The sequence below is a fragment of the Argopecten irradians genome, chromosome 15 (genome assembly GCF_041381155.1).
Source record: "Argopecten irradians isolate NY chromosome 15, Ai_NY, whole genome shotgun sequence".
Taxonomy (NCBI): domain Eukaryota; kingdom Metazoa; phylum Mollusca; class Bivalvia; order Pectinida; family Pectinidae; genus Argopecten; species Argopecten irradians.
Genome location: NC_091148.1, coordinates 22404566 through 22419898, shown reverse-complemented (window position 1 = coordinate 22419898; position 15333 = coordinate 22404566). Strand labels below are relative to the sequence as shown.

Below are 15333 nucleotides of genomic sequence, written 5' to 3'. Positions count from 1 at the left end.
GATAATTAGGTTCCTGCTACTCAATGTTATCATGGTAGCATTGTTTTTAAAAAGCTGCTATCACGGAAATTCAATAAAAGCTGTAGACTCTAATAAACTCACCTTATGATCACATCAACAATGTATCAGTACCAGACAAACTGTATAAGCACATTGGTATTGAGACTTGCGGCCATTTTATCGTTTACCATGCTTGTATGGAGCATAAATTCCTGCTACAGAATCAATACCGTTCTATGCCACGCGGCGAAAAACATTAGCGCCCCATTTTGAACCCGATATTCTTAGCGCCAGCAAACGTCCTGCACCCACTACATGAGAGCATGCAAAATTGGTTAACAACTAAAAGGCATGAATCAATAGACAATCTATGAATTACATCCTGGAATATTACGGACTTCTGTATTATTTAGCCCTTATTTTTATGAACTGAGTTAATAAATCACTGATCCAAAGTCTATACAGACTACCTTTGGAATTATCTATCTATTATAGTCCCTACTAGTAAATCTGCGTAATCTATTGAATCGTATTATGTATGCGAGATATTACTCGAAAATCCTTACAAAACAAAATAATTTCTAAACACAAGTAACATGATTTTATTTATCCTGCCAACAATAAGTAGTATGAGAAGTTGAAACAGTATGCACTTAACTTATTCATCGCGCTCATCACATATATCGTATATGTGCAGTGACATGCTGAAATAAGAATAAATGATAACTGAATGAATATCGAACGAAAAAGTATCTATTGTTTCTAGTAGTATTCTTGCTTAAGGTAGCCTTACGCTGTAATAAAGATCGGTATAGCATTCAGAGTCTAAACTTGCAGATACTGATACGCCAATTGTCGTATGATCGATTCTTAATTAATGGAAACCCATAGTATACGTAGTTATGATATTTGTACAGCACACAACGGGACACGTTCACTATGTCCTACCTAAACCTGGCAGCTGTCCAACCAAGTATCGTGAGAGTCGTTCGTATAGAGACGAATTATTAACTACTTGTGCTTATATTAAGGAAAGACAATTTACAACCCAGGAGTTAAATCTGATCTTGAACATCAGATAAGTAACATTGTCATACGCAAGTTCACTTTGCTCTCAATGTCGTTAATAAATTCAGATGTTCACATTCTGGATGCACAGTAAAATCACGTGATACTAGTAGTACTCTGCGTTTAAATCTTAAAACGATCGGACACATTAAGAACTTGGGGTATCATTCTGGGATGGCGTTTTTCAAACTTTTTACGTTAACAATTGTGAGTAAATTTCTGCATTATACAAATGTCATACTTACAGGAAACTACGCAAAATAGTGAAGTTAGATTTACATTTTAAGTGTTAGTTCTTTTTACTTGCCTCCCATAAAACTTGACCCAGGAAGGATACTCAGAAAAGAAAGCTATCTGATGGAAACACCATAAGTTGTTGACAAAATTTGGCTTGTTTTTATTTCCACTTTTTCCTGAGAATACTCTTTAATTAATTATATATAATACTTTAAAATAGGTTACTCCCAGAAACTTAGTAAGTGAGACAAAGTCAGTTGGTTTTGAGTAGTAGTGTGACCGTTGAGTTAGGTCAGAAATAAGCTTTAATCGGCCTTTTAAGTAATTTGAGTTGTACGTTCATTTAGTATTGGCTCGATGGACCTTTTTTTACAAAAATTGTAACTACTGCCCCAGAGCAGACTTTGAGCCACGAATATAGACAGCATGGTAACTTTGACACCGCATGTTCGCAAGTTTTATCGTAAGGGAATGTGTAGTCATGTGGTTTGCATTAATGGGCTGGCGTATTTTATTGATACTGTTATATTGTTTTTGCATGATTTCTAGGATAACAGAATGTCCTGACCTCCCACATTTTATTGTATATTATCACGTACATGGTGATTGCTAGAATGAGCTCTACCAAACGGAAAGACGTGTATGAAAGCAATAAGTCCCAGGAACAAAGCTGATAAAATGGAAAATGCCATACAGATTGTTCTAAGTGGTTGCCAAGAGACAGCTAGTGTAGGCTCAGTTGATAATATTTGTGTGGTATTCAGGTTTATTACAGATATGAACAGGTCTAGCCACCACATAACGCGTATTGACTCACTTGCATTCGGTTTTTATGAAGAAACTGGGTAGCTAGGAACGCATTCTAGCTATAGTAAGCGTGTATTGGTTTGGTTAGAACTACAATCGATCTATATTTAATGCCAGATCACATTTTACTCTGTAAGTGTTCTTATAGGCTAGTTTCTATATTAGCTTGGTTAACCGATTATGACAACGATGCGCGGAGGTGTATATTTAGTAGCTAGTTGTATTATTTGCTATAGAAGTTTCTTAACTATATTCCCAGTTTATCATTGGGTTCCACCATCGTAGAGTTTGAGTCGGCTATACAAGGTATGTTGCTTGGGTAACACCGTTGACATACGTGAGTATTATTAATAGCGTTCATCTGATCAATACATTGAATTCATAATAACTAGAGAATGTAGAATCGCTGCTTGACGGAATTTGTCCAAGGAATCTATTGTTGAGGTTTTTGAGGCAATAATATGGATTTACAAATAATGCTCATACTACCAGTAGCAAAACTTTGTCGTTTGTTGGAGCAACATGATCGTAAAAAAGTAAGAATCTAGGCAAACCAAACTAGCAATTTAAAGATTGATCACAATGTCTAAGCATTGATAACTATATCTAATAATGTGACTCTGACATTGTCTACTTATGTTAAAAATACAGTGCATAGTTCAGAAAAACTGAGGAATATCAGTCCGTAGTACATACATTTACTCTAGTCATAATGTATACTTCTGCCACAAAGCTATTAGGCTATAGACCCGAATTCGCAGTGGTGACCATGTTCATGCTACTTATATCAGATAGTAGGTGATTGATTAACTATGGATAAACATACATCGTACTATATACGTGAAGTATACAATAATGTCTAGCAAGTAGTAATGACGGATAAAGTATGTCGAGATTTCTTAAATTTTATGTTCATGACCAATATGTATGTACAGTAGAATAAAAAAAAAAATATAACTTAAATCACCCTTATGCCTGTAGTGTTTTAAATGTGTATGTTTAGACTAAGATCTGTACCCCATATGGCAATATATATTTGGACTGTCACCCCATCTGCAATTGCACCATAAACATGTAGTTATGGTATACAATCAGTTTGGTTTTGAGTTCATTAACCATCAAATTGGAGGCTTCTGATATTGCTTCCAATTCAGCAATGTCTGGAGAATATATTCTAAACCAGTCGAATAATATGTCTTGGAACAATATTGTATGATTTACACATGAGATCTTTCAAACCAAAACAAATGTATGTTATGCAAAAACTCGTAGCCATTTGGTATTGAGACACGTAAATGTGTCCGTTTATTATCTGTAGTGAAAATCATGTGGGGGACCCTGTTTGTTACTAGACCATTATTTAGTTAGCAAACTGACAAGGGTTTAGTCTTTACATTTAGATATGTTCTAGGTATACCCATTGTATCACTATTGGGATGTCTATCAATATCAACCACCTAAAATTGCTGGGATCTGGATACTTTCATAATATGCATACTAAAAGTGTACTAATAGAATCCATGCTGGACGGTTTATTTTTCATTTTAGTGAAGATATATGGATGTCTACGTGTCTTGGTACCATGCTTGGAGTTCTAGTGATCTAATATGTCTGTCATTTGAAACTTTATCAAGTACTATGGAATTCCCGCCCGTCATGCCCATATTGGCGATAAATGGGGTATCTTAGTAGCCAAACACATGTTTTTTGTACCTATGGTTAATTATAAAATACGTTTCGATAATTGTCATAACCGACCTATGAGTGTGGTTTTGTTTTACAGTCAGAAGGTATAGTTAGGTGGATGGGGGAATATAAACAGAAACGAATTGAGGAACTAATCCCTTCCTTTTGTTTAATGTCCGACTTTATGGTGGATGCTATGTTACAACTCCTCAATACTTAGTAGCCCCCCGGCAGACACATCTAGTGATGTTCCGGACAGGTATGTAACTCAACAGGACTAAATGGGACAAGGAATGAAAGAAACGTTGAAAGTCAATGTAACCTCGAGTTAAAAGTAAACAGCTTGCTTGAACGGGATTATGGCTCGAGTTACTACTGTAAGATGTCAAATTTACGGGTATTGATGCCATACACCCTAAGGGGGGGGGTTCCTACCACACGGTGGTTAAAAATAAATGGGGGCTACAACCAACATGGGGTTTGTTAAATTGTTTGATTATTATTCTAACTTGACCATAGTGGCCTATTGTACTACATACATGTAGATTATATAATTAATTCAGATCTAATGAGAAATTATCCGATAGTGGGATCAAACATGTCACTATAGGGTCTAACTAATTTTACAGGACTTCATGAAAAAAAAAAACAATGACGTTTCTTTTGTGGGAATGTTTACGTTGCAAAATAATGTTATTACAAAGCCTGACAGTTGTCTTCAATCGCATCAAAGTTCAGGTGGGTCTTACGTTCCCCATAGAAAACATACCTTCATACATGCAAAGTTTTAAAAGTTCAGTCATATGTTCAGCATGCACTTGTATGAAATTATTTGTGTAACAAAGTTTGATCATAAGTATATTTGTTTATGCTCACAGACAACCTACTAAGTGAATAAATATGTTTTTATCACTACAGTTGGTATGAAGTTCTGAGGAGTCCAATCATACAATTAGATTTGGTACATGTTTCCCGGTGACCTTTGAAAATGTACTATCCACTCCTACATCTCTGATGGTAAAATTTTTGACATAGTGAATATATATAAAACTGTCATTGGTAATTACCATGTTGTTATGATGTTGTTTCACATTTGTTCTCATTACCATCTGGCAGGAAATGTGTTTATCAAAGAGGTATCGATGGTTATATAGTTACTTCAATATGGTAACATTTCTTACCAATCGGGATGCCGCATTCAGACTCAATCCCTTCAATTAAAACTATATGTAAAGTTAACAAGGTGTTTTTCCTGCCAGACGATTATAAGAACAAATAATTTTGCAATCTCTTTTAGGGCCATCCACAGATAACTTCGAGGGACCACCTGGCATGTTTCACCGGTCCCAGCATACAGGTACGGCAATAGATATCCGATATCTATAAAAGTTTTGGAATTGAAAGTAAATAACTCATTTGGTTATGTAAAAAATAAGGGCAATGCGCTTTGAAAGCATTTATACCTGTATATAGATCTAAATTCTTGTCCGTAGCCAACCGGCAATAGAGCGGAGGGTAAAACAACATTTCCGTTTCTATGCGCAACAACCTCAATATGAAGATATACAAATAAGCTAGCTATTCGAGAGTGAATACGCGAAATTAAAACCCCGCGAAAATTTGAACTAAACACTAATATTTTCCATAGATCAAATTTAGATGAAATGATCCTGACATGGTCCCGACCAAGTGTTGTTATTTTTGGGGTCGATCCGAAATCCAAGATTGCCGCCTCAGCCGCCATCTTGAAAACACATTTTGAATTTCTTCTCATGTTCTACTGGTGTGATTTGGCTGAAACTTGCATGAAATGATCCCGACATGGTCCCGACAAAGTGTTGTTATTTTTCGGGTGCATCTGAAATCCAAGATGGCCGCCACAGCCGCCATCTTGAAAATACATTTTGAACTTCTTCTCAAGTTCTACCGGTGCAATTTGGCTGAAACTTCCATGAAATGATCCTGACATGGTCCCGACAAAGTGTTGTTACATGTTTGGTTGATCCCAAATTGAAGATGGCTACCATGAGACTATATCTAATTAATGTTCCATATGATTATTGCAAAGGTAATCAGATGACCGTTAAGGCCCTTGGGCTTATTGTTTTCAGTTTCGTCTCTACCGAAAGCGATTATTCCTAGCTATACGGAATTCGGTAAAATATATACCATTGTTTAAACAAGCTCTATCACGAAATTCAATAAAAGTGTAGACTTTAAACCTTATGATCACCAATGTATAGTAAGACAACTGTATAACACATAGGTATTGGATTGCGCTTTTATGTTTACCATGCTTGTATGGAGCAATTCCTCTAAGAATATATTCTATGGGGCGCATTAGCGCCCCATTTTGAATATATTCTTAGAGGAATTGCTCCATACAGCATTGTTAACATAAAAGCGAAATCAAATCCCTATATTTACACTCATACGACTTTTTTATTTATATTTTATGCTATAACAATCTGATTAAAATACAGATCCTTATTATCACTATTAAACGGAGTGGTTATAAGGATCTGTATTTCAATCAGATTGATGCTATAAAATCGTCATTTGAATTTGACGTATTTATTCAATAAAAGCCGGTCAAAAGTTGGAGGAGCTTACTCAATTGAACAGCGAAAGATGACTCTTCACGTAAGGTAGAATTATTCATCCACGACGACAATAAAGTTCACTATTTCATTGTAAAATAAACATGACAAATAAAGTAAATTTCAGAGATAGTCTTATTTAATCCGATCAGAACTTTAAATATATATTGAATTTTGCTAAAAGTTAATATATAGCGTAATAACATAAAGAATTTGTACTCGGCCACATTTGTGAACTCGGTGACCGTTTTGAGCAGCGAGGCGAACCTGACGCACGCTTACACACTGGAGTTTGCCGAAGTTGTCAAAACACCGATATTCAAGTAGCTCAACGTGTTTGAGATTGTCGTCTGACCTGACGATATTACATCGTTGGGAGCCATGTGATTATATAATCTACGCTTAGATCTATCGCCATCTACAGACGGAACATTTTCACTTTTGTTCGATGGGTACAATGTATTTGTGGTGACGCGCAACTGGCAATACGTGGATTACTAGCAGTGCATGTTTTATAATACACATGATTGAATTCTCAAAGAACAAAGACAAGAGGATATGTTTATAACTGACCTCTGTCAGAGGTGCTCACGCCCGTCCAACCAAAAGACGCGATCGTAGGATGAACACAGACACAGAGGTAATGTTTACATTTGACAGTACTGCACGTCGCCCCGGTCGGGATATTTTCCCGTTTCTTTATACAATTGTTAATTTAAAAAAATGTTAGTATCATATAGAAATATAAAACATATATATATTGTTTACATCTTCCCAAAATTCTATGAAAAACAACAATATACATGTAATGTTGTGTCAAAATGTAAACAAAGCCATGTGTTTCTTTTAAAAAAGTAGCCCCTTTACGTTGCATAGAACATTTTTATACGCAAGTTCAAAGTTCAATGTTACCATGCAGTTATGGTTATCATTGATGTATGGATACTGGTTATCATTGATGTATGGATACTAGTTATCATTGATGTATGGATACTAGTTATCACTGATGTATGGATACTAGTTATCATTGATGTATGGATACTAGTTATCATTGATGTATGGATACTAGTTATCATTGATGTATGGATACTAGTTATCACTGATGTATGGATACTAGTTATCATTGATGTATGGATACTAGTTATCATTGATGTATGGATACTAGTTATCATTGATGTATGGATACTAGTTATCATTGATGTATGGATACTAGTTTATCATTGATGTATGGATACTAGTTATCATTGATGTATTTATAATGATGTGATACTAGTTATCATTGATGTATGGATACTGGTTATCATTGATGTATGGATACTAGTTATCATTGATGTATGGATACTAGTTATCATTGATGTATGGATACTAGTTATCATTGATGTATGGATACTAGTTATCACTGATGTATGGATACTAGTTATCATTGATGTATGGATACTAGTTATCATTGATGTATGGATACTAGTTATCTTGTGTATGGATACTAGTTATCATTGATGTATGGATACTAGTTATCATTGATGTAGGATACTAGTTATCATTGATGTATGGATACTAGTTATCATTGATGTATGGATACTAGTTATCATTGATGTATGGATACTAGTTATCATTGATGTATGGATACTAGTTATCATTGATGTATGGATACTAGTTATCATTGATGTATGGATACTAGTTATCATTGATGTATGGATACTAGTTATCATTGATGTATGGATACTAGTTATCATTGATGTATGGATACTAGTTATCATTGATGTATGGATACTAGTTATCTTGTGGAGTATGGATATTATTTATCATTGCTACATAGATATTATCTATCATTGATGTATGGATACTGGTTATCATTGCGGTATGAATACTTGTTATCATTGAGGAACACGTATAGTCAATCCATTTCACAAATCATTTTTAAAAAATTAAAAATGAAGAAAACGCTCTAAAGGAGGAATTTTAACGGTTGCTAGTTTTAAAACCAAATCTAGAGATGAAATCATATTTTGTTATCAAGTAACCGGACATCTCACCCAAAAATGAAATACAAAGACAAGTAAGTAAAACTATGGAATCAAAACGCCTTTGGTCATCATCCAACTGTTCAAGAATGAAAGGAAAAATCGTTCTGACTCCAGCGTACTTATCTGAGCAAAACTATTATTTAACAACACCGACATAATCATGTGTTCTTTTGTACACGAGAAATGAATAAAGTTTCATAATGACTGGACATAATTATTCTTAAATCCATACGCATTTCTGAACTCATCATCTTTTTCTATAGGCCTTAAATCCATACGCATTTCTGAACTCATCATCTTTTTCTATAGGCCTTATCCATACGCATTTCTGAACTCATCATCTTTTTCTATAGGCCTTAAAATGTTGATATAATCTTATTGTTTCTAGTTTATATATCTAAGTTTAGTTTAATGTATAGTTGTTAAAATATTTTTTCGGATTTGAAATTTTGCTATTTACTCTTTGGAGGTATATTTTCGCTTTGTAGCTTTTAGACAGGCCGCCATCTCGGATTTTGATACTCAAAGTTTGTTATTGCTATTTCTCAGAAAGTATTGAAAGGAGCTGTCTCAAATCTCATGTGCATGCTCCCCTAGGTACCTGATTATGCATATTGCATATTGGTACCGATCGGTGAACAAGATGGCCGACAGGAAGCCATCTTTGATTTTGACAATTGAATTTTGTTACCGCTATTTCTCAGAAAGTACTGAAGGGATCTGTGTCAAATTGCATGTGCAGGTTCCCCTATGTGTCTTGTTGTAGGTATCGCCATCTTAGATTTTGATAGTTGAAGCTTGTTACCACTATTTCTCAGAAAGTACTGAAGGGATCTGTCTCAAATTTCATGTACAGGTTACCTTAGGTCCCTAGTTAAGCATATTGCATTTTGGTACCGATCGGTGAACAAGATAGCCGACAGGACGCCATGTTGGATTTTGACAATTGAAGTTTGTTACCGCTATTTCTCAGAAAGTACTGAAGGGATCCATCTCAAACTGCATGTACAGGTTCCCCCTGGGGGTCTAGTTGTGTATATTGCATTATGGGACCGATCGATGAACAAGATGGCCGACAAGCCGCCATCTTGGATGTTGATAGTTGAAGCTTGTTACCACTGTTTCTCAAAAAGTAATGAAGGGATCTGTCTCCAATTTCATGTGAAGGTTCCCCTATTGGTCTAATTGTGCATATTGCATTTTGGGACCGATCAGTCAACAAGATGGTCAACAGGCCACCATCTTGGAATTTGATAATTAATGTTTGTTACCGCTATTTCTCAGAAAGTGCTGGAGTGATCTGACTCAAATTATATATGTCAGTTCCCCTAGGACCTTAGTTGTGCATATTGCATTTAGTTTAAACATTGCATTAATTTACAAACGGATTGGGTACAAGTTATTACAACTTATATACACACCCTTTCCACAATATGGTACAAAATATACAAGTATACGCAATTTGTCCGGAGAGAGAGAAAGAGAGAGAAAGAGAGGGGAGAGGGAGGGGAGAGAGAGAGAGAGAGAGAGAGGTGGGGAGGGGAAGAGGGTTGTAATTTATGCTATCAATACTAGTATATAAGTATTAAACAATTAAGTAAAATAATGCATTTTCGGACTGATCGGTCAAAAAGATGGCTGACAGATTGTATCTTGTATTTTTATTATTGAAGTTTGTTACTGTTATATATCTCAGAAAGTACTCAAAGGATCTTTCTCAAATTTCATATGTAGTAATATGTAGTAAAAGTTTGAAAAGCAGAGAAAAGATCCCTCTTTCCTTTGTCAGACATAGCTAATTCTTTGGTGGGCACCAAGATCCCTCTGGGATCACTTGTTGAGAAAAAAAGATTGAATTTCGTGACTCTCGTTGAATCCGCGAATTTAGCGAAATAGAAAAGCACGGAACACAACTGTAAACATAACAGCTGTAAACAAGTTATTTACTGTAAACAACTATACACCAATGCTTTCTATCAATCAACTTTTAAAGTTATACGCGCCGTATTTTTCATACTCAAGAATCAAGATAAGCTTTTAATATGTTATTCATTACCAAAGGTTACTTACATTTTGAAAATTCGGTACTGTTAATACATGGGTTTTACTTTTACAAACACCAATAAGAGCACAAAATAATTTTTAGCAGTACTGCCAAAAATAATTATATATTCATCTTTAGTAAGCGAAATGAGTACCTACGGTCAGACCATGAAGCTAAATTGTGATAAACAACTTCATGTCACATTTTTACAGTGTTATAAGTAACTGTAAAGTGATTTCTGCAGGAAAGTTTCCATCTAATACATAATAACAACAATTTACAGTACATAATCACTGTGTTGTAACTAATGTTTATATGGGATATGGAGCTATTTAATTGGTTTTCAGACCTTAATTCAACAAACCTTATGGTTTAGAATAGATTAATGAAGAAATATTAACATGCCAAAATTTTCGCCTAGTTACGGCACATATCAATTTAAATTTATGTACGATGTTTATTGAATATATCTGGTATTACACTGTATACATTATTTACACTGTTAACCTTTGATTAATGTTTTGTAATAGGTAACAGTAGAGTTAGCCAGGATGAACGTAAATTGCATCCATCCTCCATTGAACATGACGGAACATCAGGTGTTATGACGCTGGTAGATCTACAGAAATTTGACGGGAGTTGGATACTGGATCGTGAACTTGCTAAAGCAGTTCATCTAAGTGAAGATTTCCTAAAATCAAAACTTCCAGACAATCTTGTAAGTATGACGAAATAATCTGTATGCTAGCATCAATAAGGTGGACGTTAGGTATGAATGGACGACCGCTTGCTGCCTTAATTGTGTTTGTGGAAATAAATATCGTGAAATTGTCGACGGAACTGTTAGTCATCTATTCGTCTATCAAAATACACTGAATACGGTTAGCACATAAAAGTTTCATAGAACAATTCTATATGCATTTTTACCTTTTGTCTCGATATTCCTACATGCATTTTAACCCTTTGTCTCGATATTCCTACATGCATTTTAACCTTTTGTCTTGAAATCCCTACATGCATTTTAACCTTTTGTCTCGATATTCCTACATGCATTTTAACCTTTTGTCTCGATATTCCTACCTGCATTTTAACCTTTTGTCTCCATATTCCTACATGCATTTTAACATTACCGTTATCGTTAGGTAGTATAATTGATATATATTTACTCAATTCTTACAGTATACATCAGTCTTGGCTACAGCTTTATATGTGGGCTGTCTATATATGATTACTCCATTCTTTAGAATACATCAGTTTGGGCGACAGCTTTAGGTGTGGCCTGTCTATATATAATTACTCCATTCTTTAGGATACATCAGTCTGGGCGACAGCTTTAGGTGTGGCCTGTCTATATATAATTACTCCATTCTTTAGGATACATCAGTCTGGGCGACAGCTTTAGGTGTGGCCTGTCTATATATAATTACTCCATTCTTACAGGATACATCAGTCTGGGCGACAGCTTTAGGTGTGGCCTGTCTATATATAATTACTCCATTCTTACAGGATACATCAGTCTGGGCGACAGCTTTAGGTGTGGCCTGTCTATCTATAATTACTCTATTCTTACAGGATACATCAGTCTGGGCGACAGCTTTAGGTGTGGCCTGTCTATATATAATTACTCCATTCTTTAGGATACATCAGTCTGGGCTGCAGCTTTAGATGTGGCCAGTCTATATATAATTACTCCATTCTTACAGGATACACCAGTCTGGGCGACAGCTTTACGTGTGGCCTGTCTGTATATAATTACTCCATTCTTACTGGGCGACAGCTTTACGTGTGGCCTGTCTATATATAATTACTCCATTCTTTAGGATACATCAGTCTGGGAGACAGCTTTAGTTGTGGCCTGTCTATCTATAATTACTCTATTCTTACAGGATACATCAGTCTGGGCGACAGCTTTAGGTGCTCTATAGGATACATCAGTCTGGGAGACAGCTTTAGGTGTGGCCTGTCTATCTATAATTACTCTATTCTTACAGGATACATCAGTCTGGGAGACAGCTTTAGGTGTGGCCTGTCTATCTATAATTACTCTATTCTTACAGGATACATCAGTCTGGGCGACAGCTTTAGGTGTGGTCTGTCTATCTATAATTACTCTATTCTTACAGGATACATCAGTCTGGGCGACAGCTTTAGGTGTGGCCTGTCTATCTATAATTACTCTATTCTTACAGGATACATCAGTCTGGGAGACAGCTTTAGGTGTGGCCTGTCTATATATAATTACTCTATTCTTACAGGATACATCAGTCTGGGCGACAGCTTTAGGTGTGGTCTGTCTATCTATAATTACTCTATTCTTACAGGATACATCAGTCTGGGCGACAGCTTTAGGTGTGGCCTGTTGATCTATAATTACTCTATTCTTACAGGATACATCAGTCTGGGAGACAGCTTTAGTTGTGGCGTGTCTATCTATAATTACTCCATTCTTACAGGATACATAATTCATGGCGACAGCTTTAGGTGTGGCCTGTCTATCTATAATTACTCTATTCTTACAGGATACACCAGTCTGGGCGACAGCTTTAGGTGTGGCCTGTCTATCTATAATTACTCTATTCTTACAGGATACATCAGTCTGGGCGACAGCCGTAGGTGTGGCCTGCCTACAGAAGAAGTATGCCTCTGAAAAGACACTTTGGGAACTTATAGAGAAGAAGGCACTGGCATGGCTGTCCTCCCAGAATCTGGCGGGAAAGACCGTTGGTGAACTTGTCACACTCGCCCGCGATGTCCTGTCATCGACTCCATGATTTTTGTCGGTGGAGACAAACAAAAGCAAAATGTTTCGTATCGGAAATATTTCAGTGGTTTTTTTTTCTGTGATACAGTTGAACTTTCTTAACTCAAACTTGTATTTATAATTCGAGTACAATGCATATTTCGTAGTGTTTGTAAAGTCGGAGAACAATTTACGGTATATCGAAATAAACGTAGCTCTAACGAGTAGATACCTGACATGTTACCCTATGCATGGTTCCTTCAAATATGGGATGGCGACATTTGACTTATAGTTTTTTACCGATAGTTTGAAACATGTATTAAGTGGAAATGTAATACCCAACGTAGCCATAGACTTTATCCGACAACAGAAACAGACACTCTAACAGAAAACTCATTATCACTTACTAAGAATCCGAGCATTTACACTCGGATTGTTAATGTAAAATGATAAAGTATTTTGTCGATTGAATTTAGGTTTTGGGATTATTTGATAACGTTCAATTGTTATTAATTCATGTGTAATATGCATATATCTAGATGTTATTGTTAATAGTGTGCCTACAGGCAGAAAGGTTGTGTTGTTTAATTGAATATTTGTTTACTCATTTTAAATTTATCGACACATCACATTATATCGGGATTTACAGTAGAGGGAAATAAGTTCTATTCCTACTATATATTTTATGAAGTTTGACAAAATTCAAACTTAGTTGAACAGACTCGATTTCAACTAAAAAATCCTTAAATTTCGGGTGCGCATAGAAAACATTTTGCAGATTCTGTTTATTATCATTGTAAAAATTTCTGTAGCTTAATTCAAGAGATATTCCATGTTACATTTTTATGGATTTCATCAGCAGAATTATGAAGTAAGAAATAACAACAAAATGACGTCAAAATTGTGTTAACTGTATCTAAGCGTATATTTCACACAAAAAAAATAATAAAGGAGATCTATTTCAAACATATCAAGGCGATTTCAATAGTGGTGTACAATTTAAAGAAAATATGATGAGAAATGAACTCATTAAAAAAAATTAAAATGTTTTTGTCAAAACAAATGAAATATATACTGTAGTAAAAGTATGACTTTTTATAATACGTTTGTACGTGCATTATACCTGTTAAACTCAATATGTTTTATTCCGTTGTCCAAATTACCTTGTGATCACTATATGTTGTACCAACGAGATCTCCCTCGCCGCATGAAGCCCGGCTAATCCAGGAGGTTTCTAAATCGTTATCATTCATGTGTTCACTGCTTTTTTTATTTCATTATTAATATTTTACTTTATTTAATATATTCAGCTATATCTATGTTTATAATGCGAAGCTGCTAACCCGAGCTTATAATTTATAAGATTTTATGTGCTATTGTACCATTTACACCGAATGTTATTGTCTTTTGCAAACAATAAATACCAAGTGTCTTAAATAGAGACAGTATTTGTAATAGCCTAATTCCATGACTAAATTTAGATATTTGTGTTTTTCTAGAAACGCAAAGCTTTAAACAATAAACAAATACGTAAGAGAGACTCAATGATGTCAAGCTCACTACTTATTATCTACCTAACCACATACAGTCTGTTTACCAGATATTGTTTTATACTCAATTTTACAATGGAACCTTTGTTCATTACATTAATAAAACATAGTTTTGTCGTTCTTATTGTTAATACAGGTATTCACTACATTGTACAGTATGAATGTACATTGTAAATTCATTACGTTTATACAAAGTCTAAATATACCAAACAAAAGAGATTGCGGTTATTTAATTTCACATCCCCTGAACAGTCAGTGTCATATGGGGGACGTGCAGCATTTGTAGATGGAAGAAAGTTGATCTATTGGACAATCTGATTAAAATACAGATCCTTAAATCCACTACGTTCAATAGAGGATCTGACAACATCTCATCAGGGGTCATGTTCGGATGACCTTTTTACCACGTGTACATGCATTCTCTACACATCGTTATGTCAACAGATAACTCCATTTCATTCCAGTATTCATTTAGCTTTGTTGTACTCTTTTAGCGAGATGACTATACACAGGAAAATAATTCTGGCAGCTTTTTCAAACTATTTCTGCCCATGTCCCGATTCTGGCAGCAGCAAAT

The 15333-nt window shown here is 35.3% G+C and overlaps 1 protein-coding gene across 1 annotated transcript in view; it reads left to right on the top strand.

Moving 5' to 3' along the window:
- LOC138309816 (von Willebrand factor A domain-containing protein 5A-like) overlaps positions 1 to 14876 on the top strand; it is a 43225-nt gene extending 28349 nt beyond the window's left edge. The window contains exon 17 of the mRNA XM_069251042.1: positions 13052 to 14876. Coding sequence (XP_069107143.1) covers positions 13052 to 13237 — 186 coding nt within the window. The 3' untranslated portion in view covers positions 13238 to 14876. The remainder of the gene's footprint in view (positions 1 to 13051) is intronic.
- The last annotated feature ends 457 nt before the right edge of the window (positions 14877 to 15333 follow it).